The 12,058-nt window shown below is 40.8% G+C and overlaps 2 protein-coding genes across 4 annotated transcripts; one reads left to right on the top strand and one right to left on the bottom strand.

Annotated features, from left to right (window-relative positions):
* The first annotated feature begins 1,841 nt into the window (after positions 1 to 1,841).
* LOC106662381 (ankyrin repeat and IBR domain-containing protein 1-like) lies at positions 1,842 to 8,013 on the top strand. Of its 3 annotated transcripts, none has more exons than XM_014386445.2 (15): positions 1,842 to 2,258; positions 2,556 to 2,677; positions 2,740 to 2,947; positions 3,129 to 3,308; positions 3,373 to 3,559; positions 3,615 to 3,775; positions 3,835 to 4,699; positions 4,755 to 4,891; positions 4,959 to 5,138; positions 5,200 to 5,251; positions 5,313 to 5,462; positions 5,826 to 5,988; positions 6,050 to 6,317; positions 7,057 to 7,285; positions 7,343 to 8,013. In XM_014386445.2, the coding sequence occupies exons 1-15, from the start codon at positions 2,193 to 2,195 to the stop codon at positions 7,606 to 7,608; spliced, it is 3,234 nt and encodes a 1,077-aa protein (XP_014241931.1). In that variant the 5' UTR covers positions 1,842 to 2,192; the 3' UTR covers positions 7,609 to 8,013. The 3 variants fall into 3 exon arrangements, with proteins under 3 accessions (XP_014241931.1, XP_014241930.1, XP_024081623.1); XM_014386444.2 differs by having other exon boundaries at positions 4,740 to 4,891; XM_024225855.1 differs by having other exon boundaries at positions 1,842 to 2,475; positions 4,740 to 4,891.
* An 839-nt stretch (positions 8,014 to 8,852) lies between these two features.
* Positions 8,853 to 12,058, bottom strand: LOC106662394 (dual specificity protein phosphatase CDC14AB-like). Its single transcript, XM_014386459.2, has 8 exons — positions 11,862 to 12,058; positions 10,835 to 10,867; positions 10,549 to 10,758; positions 10,275 to 10,489; positions 9,913 to 10,216; positions 9,431 to 9,858; positions 9,286 to 9,366; positions 8,853 to 9,062 (listed from the first exon to the last, which is right to left on the bottom strand). Exons 1-8 carry the CDS (start codon positions 11,882 to 11,884, stop codon positions 8,914 to 8,916), a joined length of 1,443 nt encoding a protein of 480 aa, XP_014241945.1. The 5' UTR covers positions 11,885 to 12,058; the 3' UTR covers positions 8,853 to 8,913.

The following is a 12,058-nucleotide window of genomic DNA, read 5'->3' as shown; positions in this document are numbered from 1 at the left end:
TTTCAAAGTAGATGTATTTTTATCATTGTATTTATTCCAATGTTTTTAACACCAAACCATTGTAAACCAAATTAAACGGATCAGCAATCTAGAAATTTAATAACAATTATTTTATTATTACGGTTTCAAAGAAAATTCACCAAAACACTGGATAATCAGTTATTCATAGAATAAATTTGACTAACAGATTATTACCTGGTTTTAATATAACTGCAATTAATAAAGTAATAAATAAAAAGAAATACATATAATGTGATAGTGTATTTTAACAACAAAATACGATTTTTTTTGCCTTTCAGTGTATTTCAATGTTTTTAGTTCTATCTTTCTTTGGGAAAATAGTTTTCTCTGATTAAAACTGAGATCGCAACTTGTAAATTATTTACTGATTCTAAAATGTGAAAAATAAATTTTATTTACTTGTACTCTATTCGTATTGTCTTACTTTATACAAAACATTTACTCAATTTTGTTCGACTTCTTGATTATTATTCCCATTATATTTAGTGGTCTGATTGACCAAATCACTTCTTTCAATTAATTAATCTTTTTATGTAAGGTTTTGGTTTATTATTTTTTTTCTTACCATGGGAATTTTTTGTACTGCCCATGCTTATTTAAAATTGATTGAATATATAAAAAATATATTTTGCATTGTACCTTTCCACATCCAAAATGTAATTGTTATATGTAAACAATGTTTGTAAATCCCAGGCCCTGAAGATGATCTCAATAAAGATCGAAACGTTGGCACGATAAAGGAAATGTTTTTCTGAAACCTACATCACACCAGACCGCATCTCACGATTTCTAAATAAATATCGATTAACGGTCACTAATCACCACACATAAAAATTCAATAGTTTGGTGTATTAATCAAACTAAGTATGTAAGTACTGTAAACTATTAATTTAACAAAAAAAAAAAATTGAATAATTTTGTTTAAAAATGTTCAAGAATTAAACACGCCCGTACAACAAATACAAAAAGGCAGTTCGCATATCCTTCTCTAATCATGTAACCTAGTTGTATGTATGCATGTACATTTTACTTATAAAAATTAAAACAATATAATATAAATGTTAATAGAAAGTTATACTCACTTAGCTGGTAAGACAATGCCACCCTTGTGCTTTTGGGTAAACTTTTGACCTGAGTTGATAATAACGGTACTTCGTACCGTTTCTTCAACACGTTACCTGTTTCTTTTCTTTATATTTCATAATGTCTCGTCCATCCTGACCACGGAAATCAGGACAAAAATATAATTTTAAATGTTTCATTATAATTAAGCACTTACAAACATAAACTTAGTTAAATTGATTGATTTGATGATTCCTCCATTACCCCACACACAAAGTCCGAAACTTATTTAAGTATAGGTCGATTGTGTAATTCTTATAACTTTTATTTATGGTAATAAATGCATCTTTTGGCAGGAATTAAATATCAGGATAAGTGATACAAGATTGTTTTGTACAAAAGCGGAACAAGGGACAGAGAAGCTGGATGATGTTTACATATCGTATATGTGGTGGCTTGACTACTCGCTCTATATACGGAGCCAAGAACTGGCGTGCATTCATGAGAAAAATAGGCCAAAGTGTGATAAAATTTAATTTTTAAATCTATACTGATTGATTTTTATTTTAACCCATGTAATAACGTAGCTTTCTGTTGTCTAACATTGTACTTTCGTGTTTTAACGTTTTTTTAAATTTAATATATTTATGACAATTTGTAATATTTACAACATGAATGAGTTAAATTTACAAATGACATGGATTTGTCGTGAGAGGAGTTAACAAGCATTGTTCTTCTCCCAGCAAAGAGTTAAAAAGTTAGTGAACAGTCTGTCTATTAGGTTTTACATCAACTGGAGCATGGTCCTGTTTCGCTCTGTTTCAGTGTTTCAATGACAAATATTCTAAAACTTTCCAGACGACAGGGTTTGAAGTATCGTTCTAACTTTACTCGTTCAGCACACATTTTTATTTCGTACATTTTTGCCGCCTCCAAACCCCCGCCTCCAGGAGTATTGATCTCCGCCCAGCAGAACCTCTCTCCGGGAGAGAGTGCGCCGCCCGGCCAAGATGCTACCACTTGGCCCAGAAGAAATCTGAATGGAACTCCATCTTATTCCACTAACATGATATGAGTAGGAGGCGGAGGGGCAAGGCCTTGAGAAAGTGATGGGGAGCCCTTCGTCAAAATTCAAAAAGTACATACAAAACGGAGATGAGTTCGCCGCCATGCAGGTACACTTCACTTATCCCAGTGTACAGACGTTTGTGTCAACTATCTTTCAATACGTTAAATAGGAAAAGCCAAATAGTAAATTTATAGGTGTACGAAATAGGAACAATTAAACAAAAGCCATAATGTTGCCTATGTTATCTTTGCTCATCGAAGATCCATATGAATATAAAGAATGATCATCATATAGAGTACGATTGCAATCTCTTAGCCAAAATGATACCTAACTCGAAATAATTTTAATCCTTTAGGAAACGCATTTCTTAAAAGTTCAACTTTTAAAATGTGCCTGATTTCAGATATACCAAGGTAGCCCTGATGTGAGAAAAAACTTCGATCCGAACTTGAGTTTTGGCGAAGCGCAGAATCACAACACAGCCCTCCATTATGCAGCGCGCCACGGTATGAAGCACCTACTGAGGTAAGTCAACCGTAAGTCTACCGACTCATCTTCTCCGATTGTATACTGTCACCATTGCTCAGGATGTTCCTGAACGATTCTGGTGGCAATCCGAACAAACGGAACGGTTCGAATGAGACTGTGCTCCATTCTTGTTGTGCACTGGGACAGCACAAGTCCTACTCAGCACACGAGCGTAAGTCCACGTGCGTCAGCATCGTGCTCCAGTGGCGTGGTGTCATACTAGAAACCGGTGAGAAAGAGAGGATCGAGCTAGATTCAAAAGATGTGGTGAGTTTGGTTAAATAAAAGCAATTCTTACACCATTACACTAAACTACACCAAAACATATGTAACAAACATAAGATAAAGAGCCATTTGGATGACATTCAATCTAAAGAAACGGAAAATATGTCTTTACTGCCAAATGAGCCAATCTACGTTGATTTTTTTTTTTAAATTCTGTGCTTAGGAAGGAAACACAGCTTTACACCATGCTGCTTTGAACGGCCTGACGCGTTGTGCACAGCTTCTGATAGCTGCGGGTGCCAGCGTTTTTGCTGAAAACGATGCCCGTATGACTGCTTGCGATTTGGCGACCGCACAGCGCCATCACAACTTGGCTCGGATCCTCGAGGCAAAGATGGTCTTTGTAAGTTTCACATTGTACCAAACACCATACCTTGTAATATGCCCGTATGTTTTTTTCTGACCAGACGGAAACTTCGGACGTCGTGAACGAAGCGGAAATCTCTTCGAACTCTTCGCTCGTTTGGTCGGAACAGATCTACTCAGGTTTGAGGCCGGAAGATCTCCGTGAAGTGAAAGACGAGTTGCTTCTCGATACATCCGATATGTTGAACGTATCGCTCTCTACGGCCCAAGCGCTCCTCCGTGAAAATGGTAACGCTTTATATTTAACAATTAAACATTTTTTTTTATAAATACGGTTTATTAGAGTGGTCCAGAGAGACTCTTCTCGAAAAATGGATAGCAGACCCGGCACAGTGCTGCCTAAACGCCGGCGTACCGATCCCCCTGACAGCGCTCCGAGACTTCTCTAGGGAACCACTAGACGATTTTGAAAATTTCAAGTTTGAAGAAAGCAAAGATTTTACAGTAAGTCACTGTTTTCGTATGGTTCGCCCTGAGTGGTATAAATTATGTCTGTCTTCCAGTGTGGTATATGTTTCTGCACTTACGAACACGGAAAATGTCTCGAATGCGGACACGAGTTTTGCCCGGAATGCTGGGAAATCTATCTCACGGGGAAAGTAGCGCAAGGAGAGGTGTCGCGCATCCTTTGTCCAGCGGCGGACTGCACTATCCAAGTCACCCCTGAGTTTCTACACGAAACGGTTGCAAAAGCCGTTTCCGATAACTACATGCAATTCGACATCGAGGATTTCGTGGAGCAAAATAAAAATATAAAATGGTGCCCTTTCGTGAGCTGTGGCCGGGCGGTGCGTTTTTCCCAATCGGACGGTAGCTTTTCACACTGTGTCGATTGCGGAGCTGGTCATTTTTTCTGTTGGGAATGCCTTGGAGAGGCGCACGCGCCGAGCAGCTGCGAAGAATGGAAAAAATGGCTATCGCAAATAGCAAAGGTGAAGCCCGAAGAACTCGAGACAGTGTCAAACCGTTCCCAAGAGGTGGCCAACTCCCTATGGCTCTGTACCAACTCCAAGCCATGCCCCAACTGCGGCTCCCACATCCAGAAAGGTGACGGTTGCAACCACATCCGATGTTTCAAATGCAAGCACGATTTCTGCTGGGTTTGTCTCGAGTCGTGGAAGAAGCATAGCTCTTCTACGGGTGGTTACTTCCGCTGCAACCGGGTCGACGCGGTCAAAAGGGCTGAAGAAAAACAGGCGAGTGTAGTCACGGAGGCGATACGGAATTCGAGGGAGTCCGGAGAACTCTCTAGATTCCTCGCCTATTACTCTAAGTTCAGGAAGCACGAAATAAGCAGGAAGATGGAAGAGCCCCTGCTCAGAAACGTGAAACAAAAGATGCAAGCTCTCGCTGGGGCCAAAAAAGACAGTAAGTGGTATTAGTCACTAGGGAAAACTTTTGTCTCTAGTACATTTCTTTTTAGAAAGCACCAACTGTGCTGTGTTTATCGAGGATGGTGTTAAAGAACTGCTCAAGGCTCGAAGGATCCTCTGTGGTTCCTATGTTCACGGATACTTTTTAGAAGAAGGATCATCAAAAACCGTTTATGATCTCATGCAGGTGAATTGTCTCTATGTCTTCATTTATCGATTACTTTCTTTTTAAACAAACTTTTCTTTATCGACAGTCGGACTTCGAGGAAGCCACGGAACGTCTTTCCGAAATACTAGCCCGCCCCTATCTTAAGACACCAAAGTCGGTGATAGTTAAAACAACGTGTATAACAAAGAAACGACGGCTAGAGTTCTGTCGATCAGCTGCAATAGATTCTTCGGATGACCAGGAAGAAAAAACTGAAAAGAAAATGGTTATAAAAAAGAAACAACAAAGCAAACAAACGAATTCATGCGGTATTTTGTGTGTTACAGTTTGATGAAGAAAAAGTTCCGCAAGCGACTTGCAACTCGGAAAATTTCACTGGTAATTTCAGTTTTACAGTTCAGTTACAAAATCATTTCGACTAAACCTTTCACTTCCGTAGGTTATCTTCCAGTTACCGGTGATGATTCCATGGAACTTGTCATCGCCCTGGAAATGTCTCGCCTGCAGATGATCGAAGAAGAAATGCTAAGGCTGAAAGGTGTCGGAGCAGTGGATCTTAGGGCGGCGGCAGTCAACATCTCAGAACAAGGTAAAGCGTAATAAGGTTTTCCAAATGTTTATGATGTGTGTAATGTTGAACCTTAACAACCAATAATTAAGTGGTAGTTTGGTCGTTTCCGTCATCCTAGTCTGTTATCTTGGTTTGGTCTGTCAGCATTTCGGTATCTGATGGTTGGTCTGTATGTTATTCTGTCAGGCTGCAGGAATCTCACAAGCAGACAGGGTCACAGATCAAGCAGTGAAGGTGGAGAAATGCAGAATAGCATAGGCAGACCAGAATGATCTGAAACGACCTAACTGCCAACTCCATCACCCAGCAGACCTCAAGAAGAAACTTCACAACATTAGACCCGTTGATTTTAAACGTTATGTGTACTTTTCAATATTCCAGTCGACCCAGAGCTTAATTTGGCGATTGAGAGATCCCTACAAGATTCTGTGAAGAACCAGACAGTCAGAGATTTCCTCAAGTCGCTCGACGCAAAGTCCCTCGAAACACCTGGGGTCCTCTTAGAGATCCCAGAGGGCTGGGGGAAAACTCTGCGAGACATCAGGTAAACGGGCAGAAACTTTCAATAACAAATTGAACTGTGATATGCCGTTGTTTTTAAATAGGGCCAAAGGGGAAGACGGCCGTTTCCAAATAAGTGACGTACACCAGAACGGTGTCTTCCTGGACCAGGAGTACCCGAACTTGCGCAGGTCTCATTCGACCGGCGAACTCGGCCGGGTCGGCAAGTCTGCCTCCAGGGAAGAGCCGAGGTACCACCTGGATTCGGACCACTCTTCACAACACGACGACCGGCCTGAAGAGCTGAGGAGAGGTTCGAGGGTCAAAGCGTCCCCGGAGCAGAGCAGCCTCGACGAACCATCAGAATCATTGGTAAAACACAGTTCAGTAAAGAATAGTGGTTTTCAACTATACTGCCAAAAATACAGTTTATTCCGTAAAAAACAAAATTAACTAAACCAAAATCAATCAGAAAATTATTTAGCCATTAGAGCGAAATAAGCTGGCCTTATGTGTCCTTCGGTGATCTTTCAATGCTCCCTGGTATGATCTCATTTTGCCGTCTTCAATGGTTGGACTGTAGATTATATTTTTCGACCGTCAGTCAAAGTAACATAGAAGTTTCAGTAGTTGATAGTTTAATTATCTCCAGATCATCCTGGTCTGGAAATTTGCCTTCAAGCATATTCAGTGGTTTGGTCTTTACCAATGACTGAACTCTCTGTCAGCTTGGGTTGTTTGGTAAAGTACGGACAAGGACAAAACTGGATAAATTTTTTACAGACCAATGATGGGCGAGCATGTATGACCGAAGATGACCTAACCGAAGGTCCATCACCTCTCAGATGTCTCATAAGGTGATTTATTGATACTTTCACCTATTCAAAATTAGGTAACACTAAAAAGTACACAACAAACGTAAAATGATTGGCTAAATTAATGCCTGAATAAACGTAAAATACAGGAAGTACAAATCACCCAATACTGATTTTAAACCTCCAGGAAATGGAGTGAAAGAGTCTCCCGCTGATGCATGTAGGAAGTCGTACTGTTGTTCAAAGGGTTCCATTTATTGTCAAATTTTAATCTACCCACTGAATTTTTTTTTCAGGGACTAAGGAAACTATGTTCTATCGGAAAACGGCCAGCTCTTGAAGGCTGTCTATCACTGTCCCGTGAGAAAATCTCATCTTTCTCCCTGTCGTCGGAATCGTCTTCAGTCGAAGGGCAGAAATTAGAGGCGATCCGTGAACTCTCCGATGGCTCGGGGATCCCGAAATCGCCGAACCTTTACATATCCGGTGTCAGCATCTGCAGAACACCCGAAGCCAGGTCTCCAGGTAGGTTTTTTCCGTACATCGCAGAGTTTTACCTTGTGACGTTTTGAACACGATTAGGTGGCAAAGGACGGTCTTCGAGCTTGACTGACCCGGAAGAGGAGGCCGGCGAGATATTCAAGTTCACCAAGTCAACTACGGAAGGCGCTCTCAGCTCCATCCTTCACATCCAGGAGCGCAACCTGAGCTCGGACGACTTCCACGAAGCTCTGTTCCTTTGGGAAAGGCGACGAGAAGAAGAGGGCAAGAGAAAAAGGGCGAAATTGAGACGCGAGAGAGCCAAAGAAGGTCCAAAGGTCGTACCAGAGGCCTCTAGTGTCCTCTAAAAACGGAACCAAAATTTAAACAAAAAAATAAGGCCTAAAACAACCGTTATCAGAGTGTTTAAGTAAAGAAAACGATATAATTTTGGAATTCGATAAGTTTTAAAAGACGACCAACTTGTAGTGATGGAACATGAAAATAACTGCCTAACAAGCGACCAAACAGTTCGCTTATTGAAAAATCTTTTCGTAATCGAAAATTGTAAATTTAAAAAAAATCCAAACCCCTTTCCAACTATACGAATTTCTTCTCCCCACCCAGTACCAAGTTTCGACTTAGAATTTGATGTCTTTCTTATAATTGTGATAACAGTTATCTACCAGATAAAATCTAATATTCAAATGAAAATATAGCAAAAAAAAAAGAAAAGAAACCGATAATAATATCATTTGTGCGTATTGTAAATATTTGTATTATAAATAAAATTATTGTTAACTATCTCAAATAAAATAAATATGCCATCTGTGTTCAATGTAAAATGTTGATGCGTTTCATTCTGTTCTCTTTTTCCTCCTACCTAAAGGTTTTACATATTACATTTCATTTTTTTTTATTATCATAAACACCTGGCGGCTCAGTTCATCCATTAAAATATATTCAAAAGGCACTATGGTATAATGGTAAATTTGAGGACCTTTGTGGACCCCAATGATTTGCCTGCCCTGCCTACCAAATTTGCCCTTTGTTTATACTCAATACCTTAAAAACTTAAACGTTTCATACTTTTCGCATATTTTTAACATTTAATATAATATAAAGTGTGTGGTGTTTAGTGATCTTGTGCATTGGGTTGTTTGCATTTCAACAAAATAGTTCTCTGATTGATAGCCGATGCAAGTTTCTACTCATTGTTGGCGATGTCCTTCAGAATACTCTTTGCGTGGTGTCCATATGTAGTTGAAATCTGTTCATAAAATCCCATGTTCTTCGTTCTTCTCATGTAGAAATGTGTGGTGTTTAGTGACCGTCAGCCAATGATTATTTGGAGATCGTGAAATGGGGTCTGGTGTGACGTAGGTTTCAGAAAACACAAGGCCCTGAAGATGATCTCAATAAAGATCGAAACGTTGGCACGATAAAGAAAATGTTTTTCTAACACATTCACACCAGACCACATCTCACGATCTCCAAATAATAATATAAAGTGTTTTGTACGGCCGAGGGGGATTAAGGAGTCAAGTAGAAGACTACACAGGACCATCGGTAAGTGACTACTTCTTAAATATGGACGAAATTGAACTGGAAATTGGTCGAAAAAAATTTTATTCGATTAAAACGACGGACAAACATATTCCTCGGCGTGCGCCTCAGGGGTTGGTCGGCTTCTTTTCGGCATCTTGGTCTCTGGAACCTTTGAGGTTGGCGAGTCTCGCCGAGAGGAGGAGGTCGCCTTGGGTGTTGGACGGTTCCCGGACGAGGAGATCGCTTTCGTTCTGCTGTTTGTTCTTCAATCGTTCTAAAAATACAAGAAATGTGATATTTGCTTCGATCGTTTTGCCCAGTCCCTGCTTTGGTCTGCCTGATTGGATTTCCGATGTGTGTGGTGTCATAACAGAACAACCACTTTGGTTAGAAGTCAAAACTGTCAGACCAAAACAATGAGGATGGACAGATCAAACTACAGGTCATCACCTCCTCAGATTCCAAGAGGAAATCTCACAATAAAACGCAATTTTTACCTTTGAAATGGAAGTAGGAGAGATCATCGACAGCGAACTGTCTTCTTTTCTCGAAATCCGCTACTGAAGTCAGATACTTTTCTGTAAAAAAATACAGTCACGTAGTTTTTTATTTTAATATAACAAAGCAGTAGAACAAACCGACCTTTGTACTGAGACGGGGAGTGGAGATCCTGTTTGTTTTCCCTCGCAGTCTTCGCCCTTACGCTATATATACCGTATTTGTGCTGTCTCATCTTTTCTGGAGAACCGTGGTGAAGATCCCTATAGGTCTCGCCGGCCCTCCACAGCGACGGCTGCATACCGTCGAGCCAGGTCTGCTGCGCGCCGATGACGCAGCCGGGCCTGCAGATCCTCATCCAGGCGATCGCCTCGCTGGAGGACATTTTGTAGTGCTTCATTAGGTACGCGCCGATGAGGCAGCCGGTCCTCCCGAGCCCTGCCTTGCAATGCACTGCCACTGCTCCTGGACACTTCTCTACGATGTCAAGAAAATCCTGCACGAGCCCTCGAGGAGGAGTCGATCCGTCAGGGAAGTACATGTTGAAATGGTCTATCCCGTGGTTTATGAAACTTTAAGACGATTGGTTATTAAAGTTCATCTCAAACTTAACTATCATAACTTACATGCCAGCGTCATATCTGCTTTTATTTAGCCTGATGACGCATACGACTTGATTCGCCTTGAAGTACCCTATGTAAAACTCGACTGGGCAATTGCCGTTCCTCTCGCCACAAGGGCCGGCAAACGCAAGCAGCTTCTTGGGCACGATCCAAGACAGGTCACCGGGGTTGTCGAGGTTAGTCCCTTCGTACGTTTCGTACTCTATTAAATCGAAATCTGAGAAGCAGACGAGACCGAAGTAGAAAGCCCTGTTAAGCCCGTTAAGGCAGTCTATTATTCGTATCGTAAAAGCCTCGTTGACCCCGTCTGATGTACCAAAAACAATTTAATAACTACACTAAAAGAAAGAAAACAAAAGACTCACTCATGTTGGCATCAACAAAAGGCGCTATAGGATGCTTTGTCTTCAATATCGGACCAATGGCATCCCTCGGACTCCTGTTGAGGTAGATGACAGCGAAAGCGGATATGAGAAACGCAGCATTGGCTCTCTTTTTCTTGTCCAATATCGTCCAATAAACAAGCTTTTTGTTTATGTAATTCTTCGATGTCAATTTGGCAAATAGCATACAACAAAACCTGAAACAAATCGTTAAGGACAAGAAACCGATCTAAGCGAAGGTAGTAATTTAGCAAACCTGTAAAGTTTTCCGAGATTAAGGGGGCCAAAGTCACCGTAGAAGTTGTGGTAGATGAGCGTATCGTCCGTGTTGAAAAAATGGACATACGGTGTGCTCTTCATTTCTCTTTTGTTCCGCACCGTTATGAAATACAGTCGATCCTCGGCGTATTCAGCGACCTCGACGACGTCCTTCATCTCTCTCAGGAATTTGATGAAAGGGGAGATACTGAGGTCAAAGAAAAAAGAAGAAAAAGAAAGTTACAAGCATGGAAAAAAGGACAAGTTACAACAGATTTACCTACCGTGTAAGGCTTTTTGTGTTTTTCGGCGTAAGTCTGAAAAAGGGAAACGATTTTATTTATTTATTTTTTTTAAGAACTGCATTCTTCGACGAAACAAGTAAAACATATAATATTTACATGTAAACAATTATAACAGTAGCATGAAAGCTTGAACAGCTACCATCCAGTGATGGTAGCCGTTAGTACATCAATACGATGAGCGATATGAACTCCGTCCTAGAAGACCGATGTCAAGTGTAAAGGTTGTCGCGGGGCCAACGACGCCTCAGTCTTCTGTTGGGATTATTAGGTAATGTGGTGGATGACAGGTTTTTGACAAAAGGATTCGGGTGATAGGTTAGTTTGGAATGGAACGTTTTGTAGCGGGATTGGGCTAGCTCGGTAACAAGAGGGATGTGTAGGTCGTAAGGATGGTGTGATTGTATACATAGAAAGGGGCGTTGATTATTGTTCTGAGGACTTTCGATTGAAGGGATTCGATTGAGGTTGGAACGCTTAGCAGTCCCGTAAAGTTCAAGTCCGTATGTCCAAATGGGGGCCAGGAGGGCAATGTAAATTTTTCTTTTGTTTGTTAGTGAGAGTGTTGATCGTCTGTCCAGTAGTCGTTTAAGCATGAAAAATCGTATGTTACAGTCTGTGCGCTTAAGTCAGGAAGTTCTTCGTCAGTCGTTTGGTCAGGTACAGTCTGAGGTATCGTACATGGTTCGCAATTGGGATGGGAACGTTTTTGAGGTATACTAGAGGGAGCGTTTTCTTGTTTAGGGTAAGTATTATGCTTGTTGATTTAGTTTCGACTAGTTTGACGGAGCGAGTCGTCTAGGATGTGAAGATGATTTTGGAGATTACGGGGAATCTTTATCATGAAAAAGGATTGCGGTATCATCGGCAAAGATGAAGGTGATAGTGTTAGGTTGCGTAGGTAGGTCGGAGGTATAAATTGAGTAAAGGAAAGGAGCGAGCACGCTGCCCTGAGGGAAACGATTTGAAATCCTAAATGTACGCGTTTGATAAAAAACGGCTTACTTACGCCTTTGATGTGAGTTTGTCCATCTTTTAATTTGTTCTCTTCCGCGGCGCACTGGAAAAACGGCGTTCGCGAATTTAACAAAGGGCCAAAAGAAAATTAGAAACGGGGGAAAGTCTGAACAGAAAACTATAAACTACAGGAAAAATAAATAAAAACTAATTTGAATTATTTCAAATTTTTTGGGGGGTTTCCATGGA

This window comes from Cimex lectularius, unplaced genomic scaffold (genome assembly GCF_000648675.2).
Source record: "Cimex lectularius strain Harlan isolate CLEC.00 unplaced genomic scaffold, Clec_2.1 scaffold3, whole genome shotgun sequence".
Taxonomy (NCBI): domain Eukaryota; kingdom Metazoa; phylum Arthropoda; class Insecta; order Hemiptera; family Cimicidae; genus Cimex; species Cimex lectularius.
Note: the sequence above shows the minus strand (reverse complement) of the source record. Positions and strands in the feature narration are given on the sequence as shown.

Coding starts and splice junctions, on each gene's coding strand:
- LOC106662381 (XM_014386444.2), top strand. CDS start 2,193: ATGGGGAGCCCTTCGTCAAAATTCAAAAAGTACATACAAAACGGAGAT. Junction 3,309..3,372: donor TCGAGGCAAAGATGGTCTTT/GTAAGTTTCACA, acceptor TTTTCTGACCAG/ACGGAAACTTCGGACGTCGT. Junction 5,139..5,199: donor AAAAAACTGAAAAGAAAATG/GTTATAAAAAAG, acceptor TGTGTGTTACAG/TTTGATGAAGAAAAAGTTCC.
- LOC106662394 (XM_014386459.2), bottom strand. CDS start 11,884: ATGGACAAACTCACATCAAAGGC. Junction 10,217..10,274: donor TTTTGTTGATGCCAACATGA/GTGAGTCTTTTG, acceptor TTGGTACATCAG/ACGGGGTCAACGAGGCTTTT. Junction 9,859..9,912: donor AGCAGATATGACGCTGGCAT/GTAAGTTATGAT, acceptor ATCGTCTTAAAG/TTTCATAAACCACGGGATAG.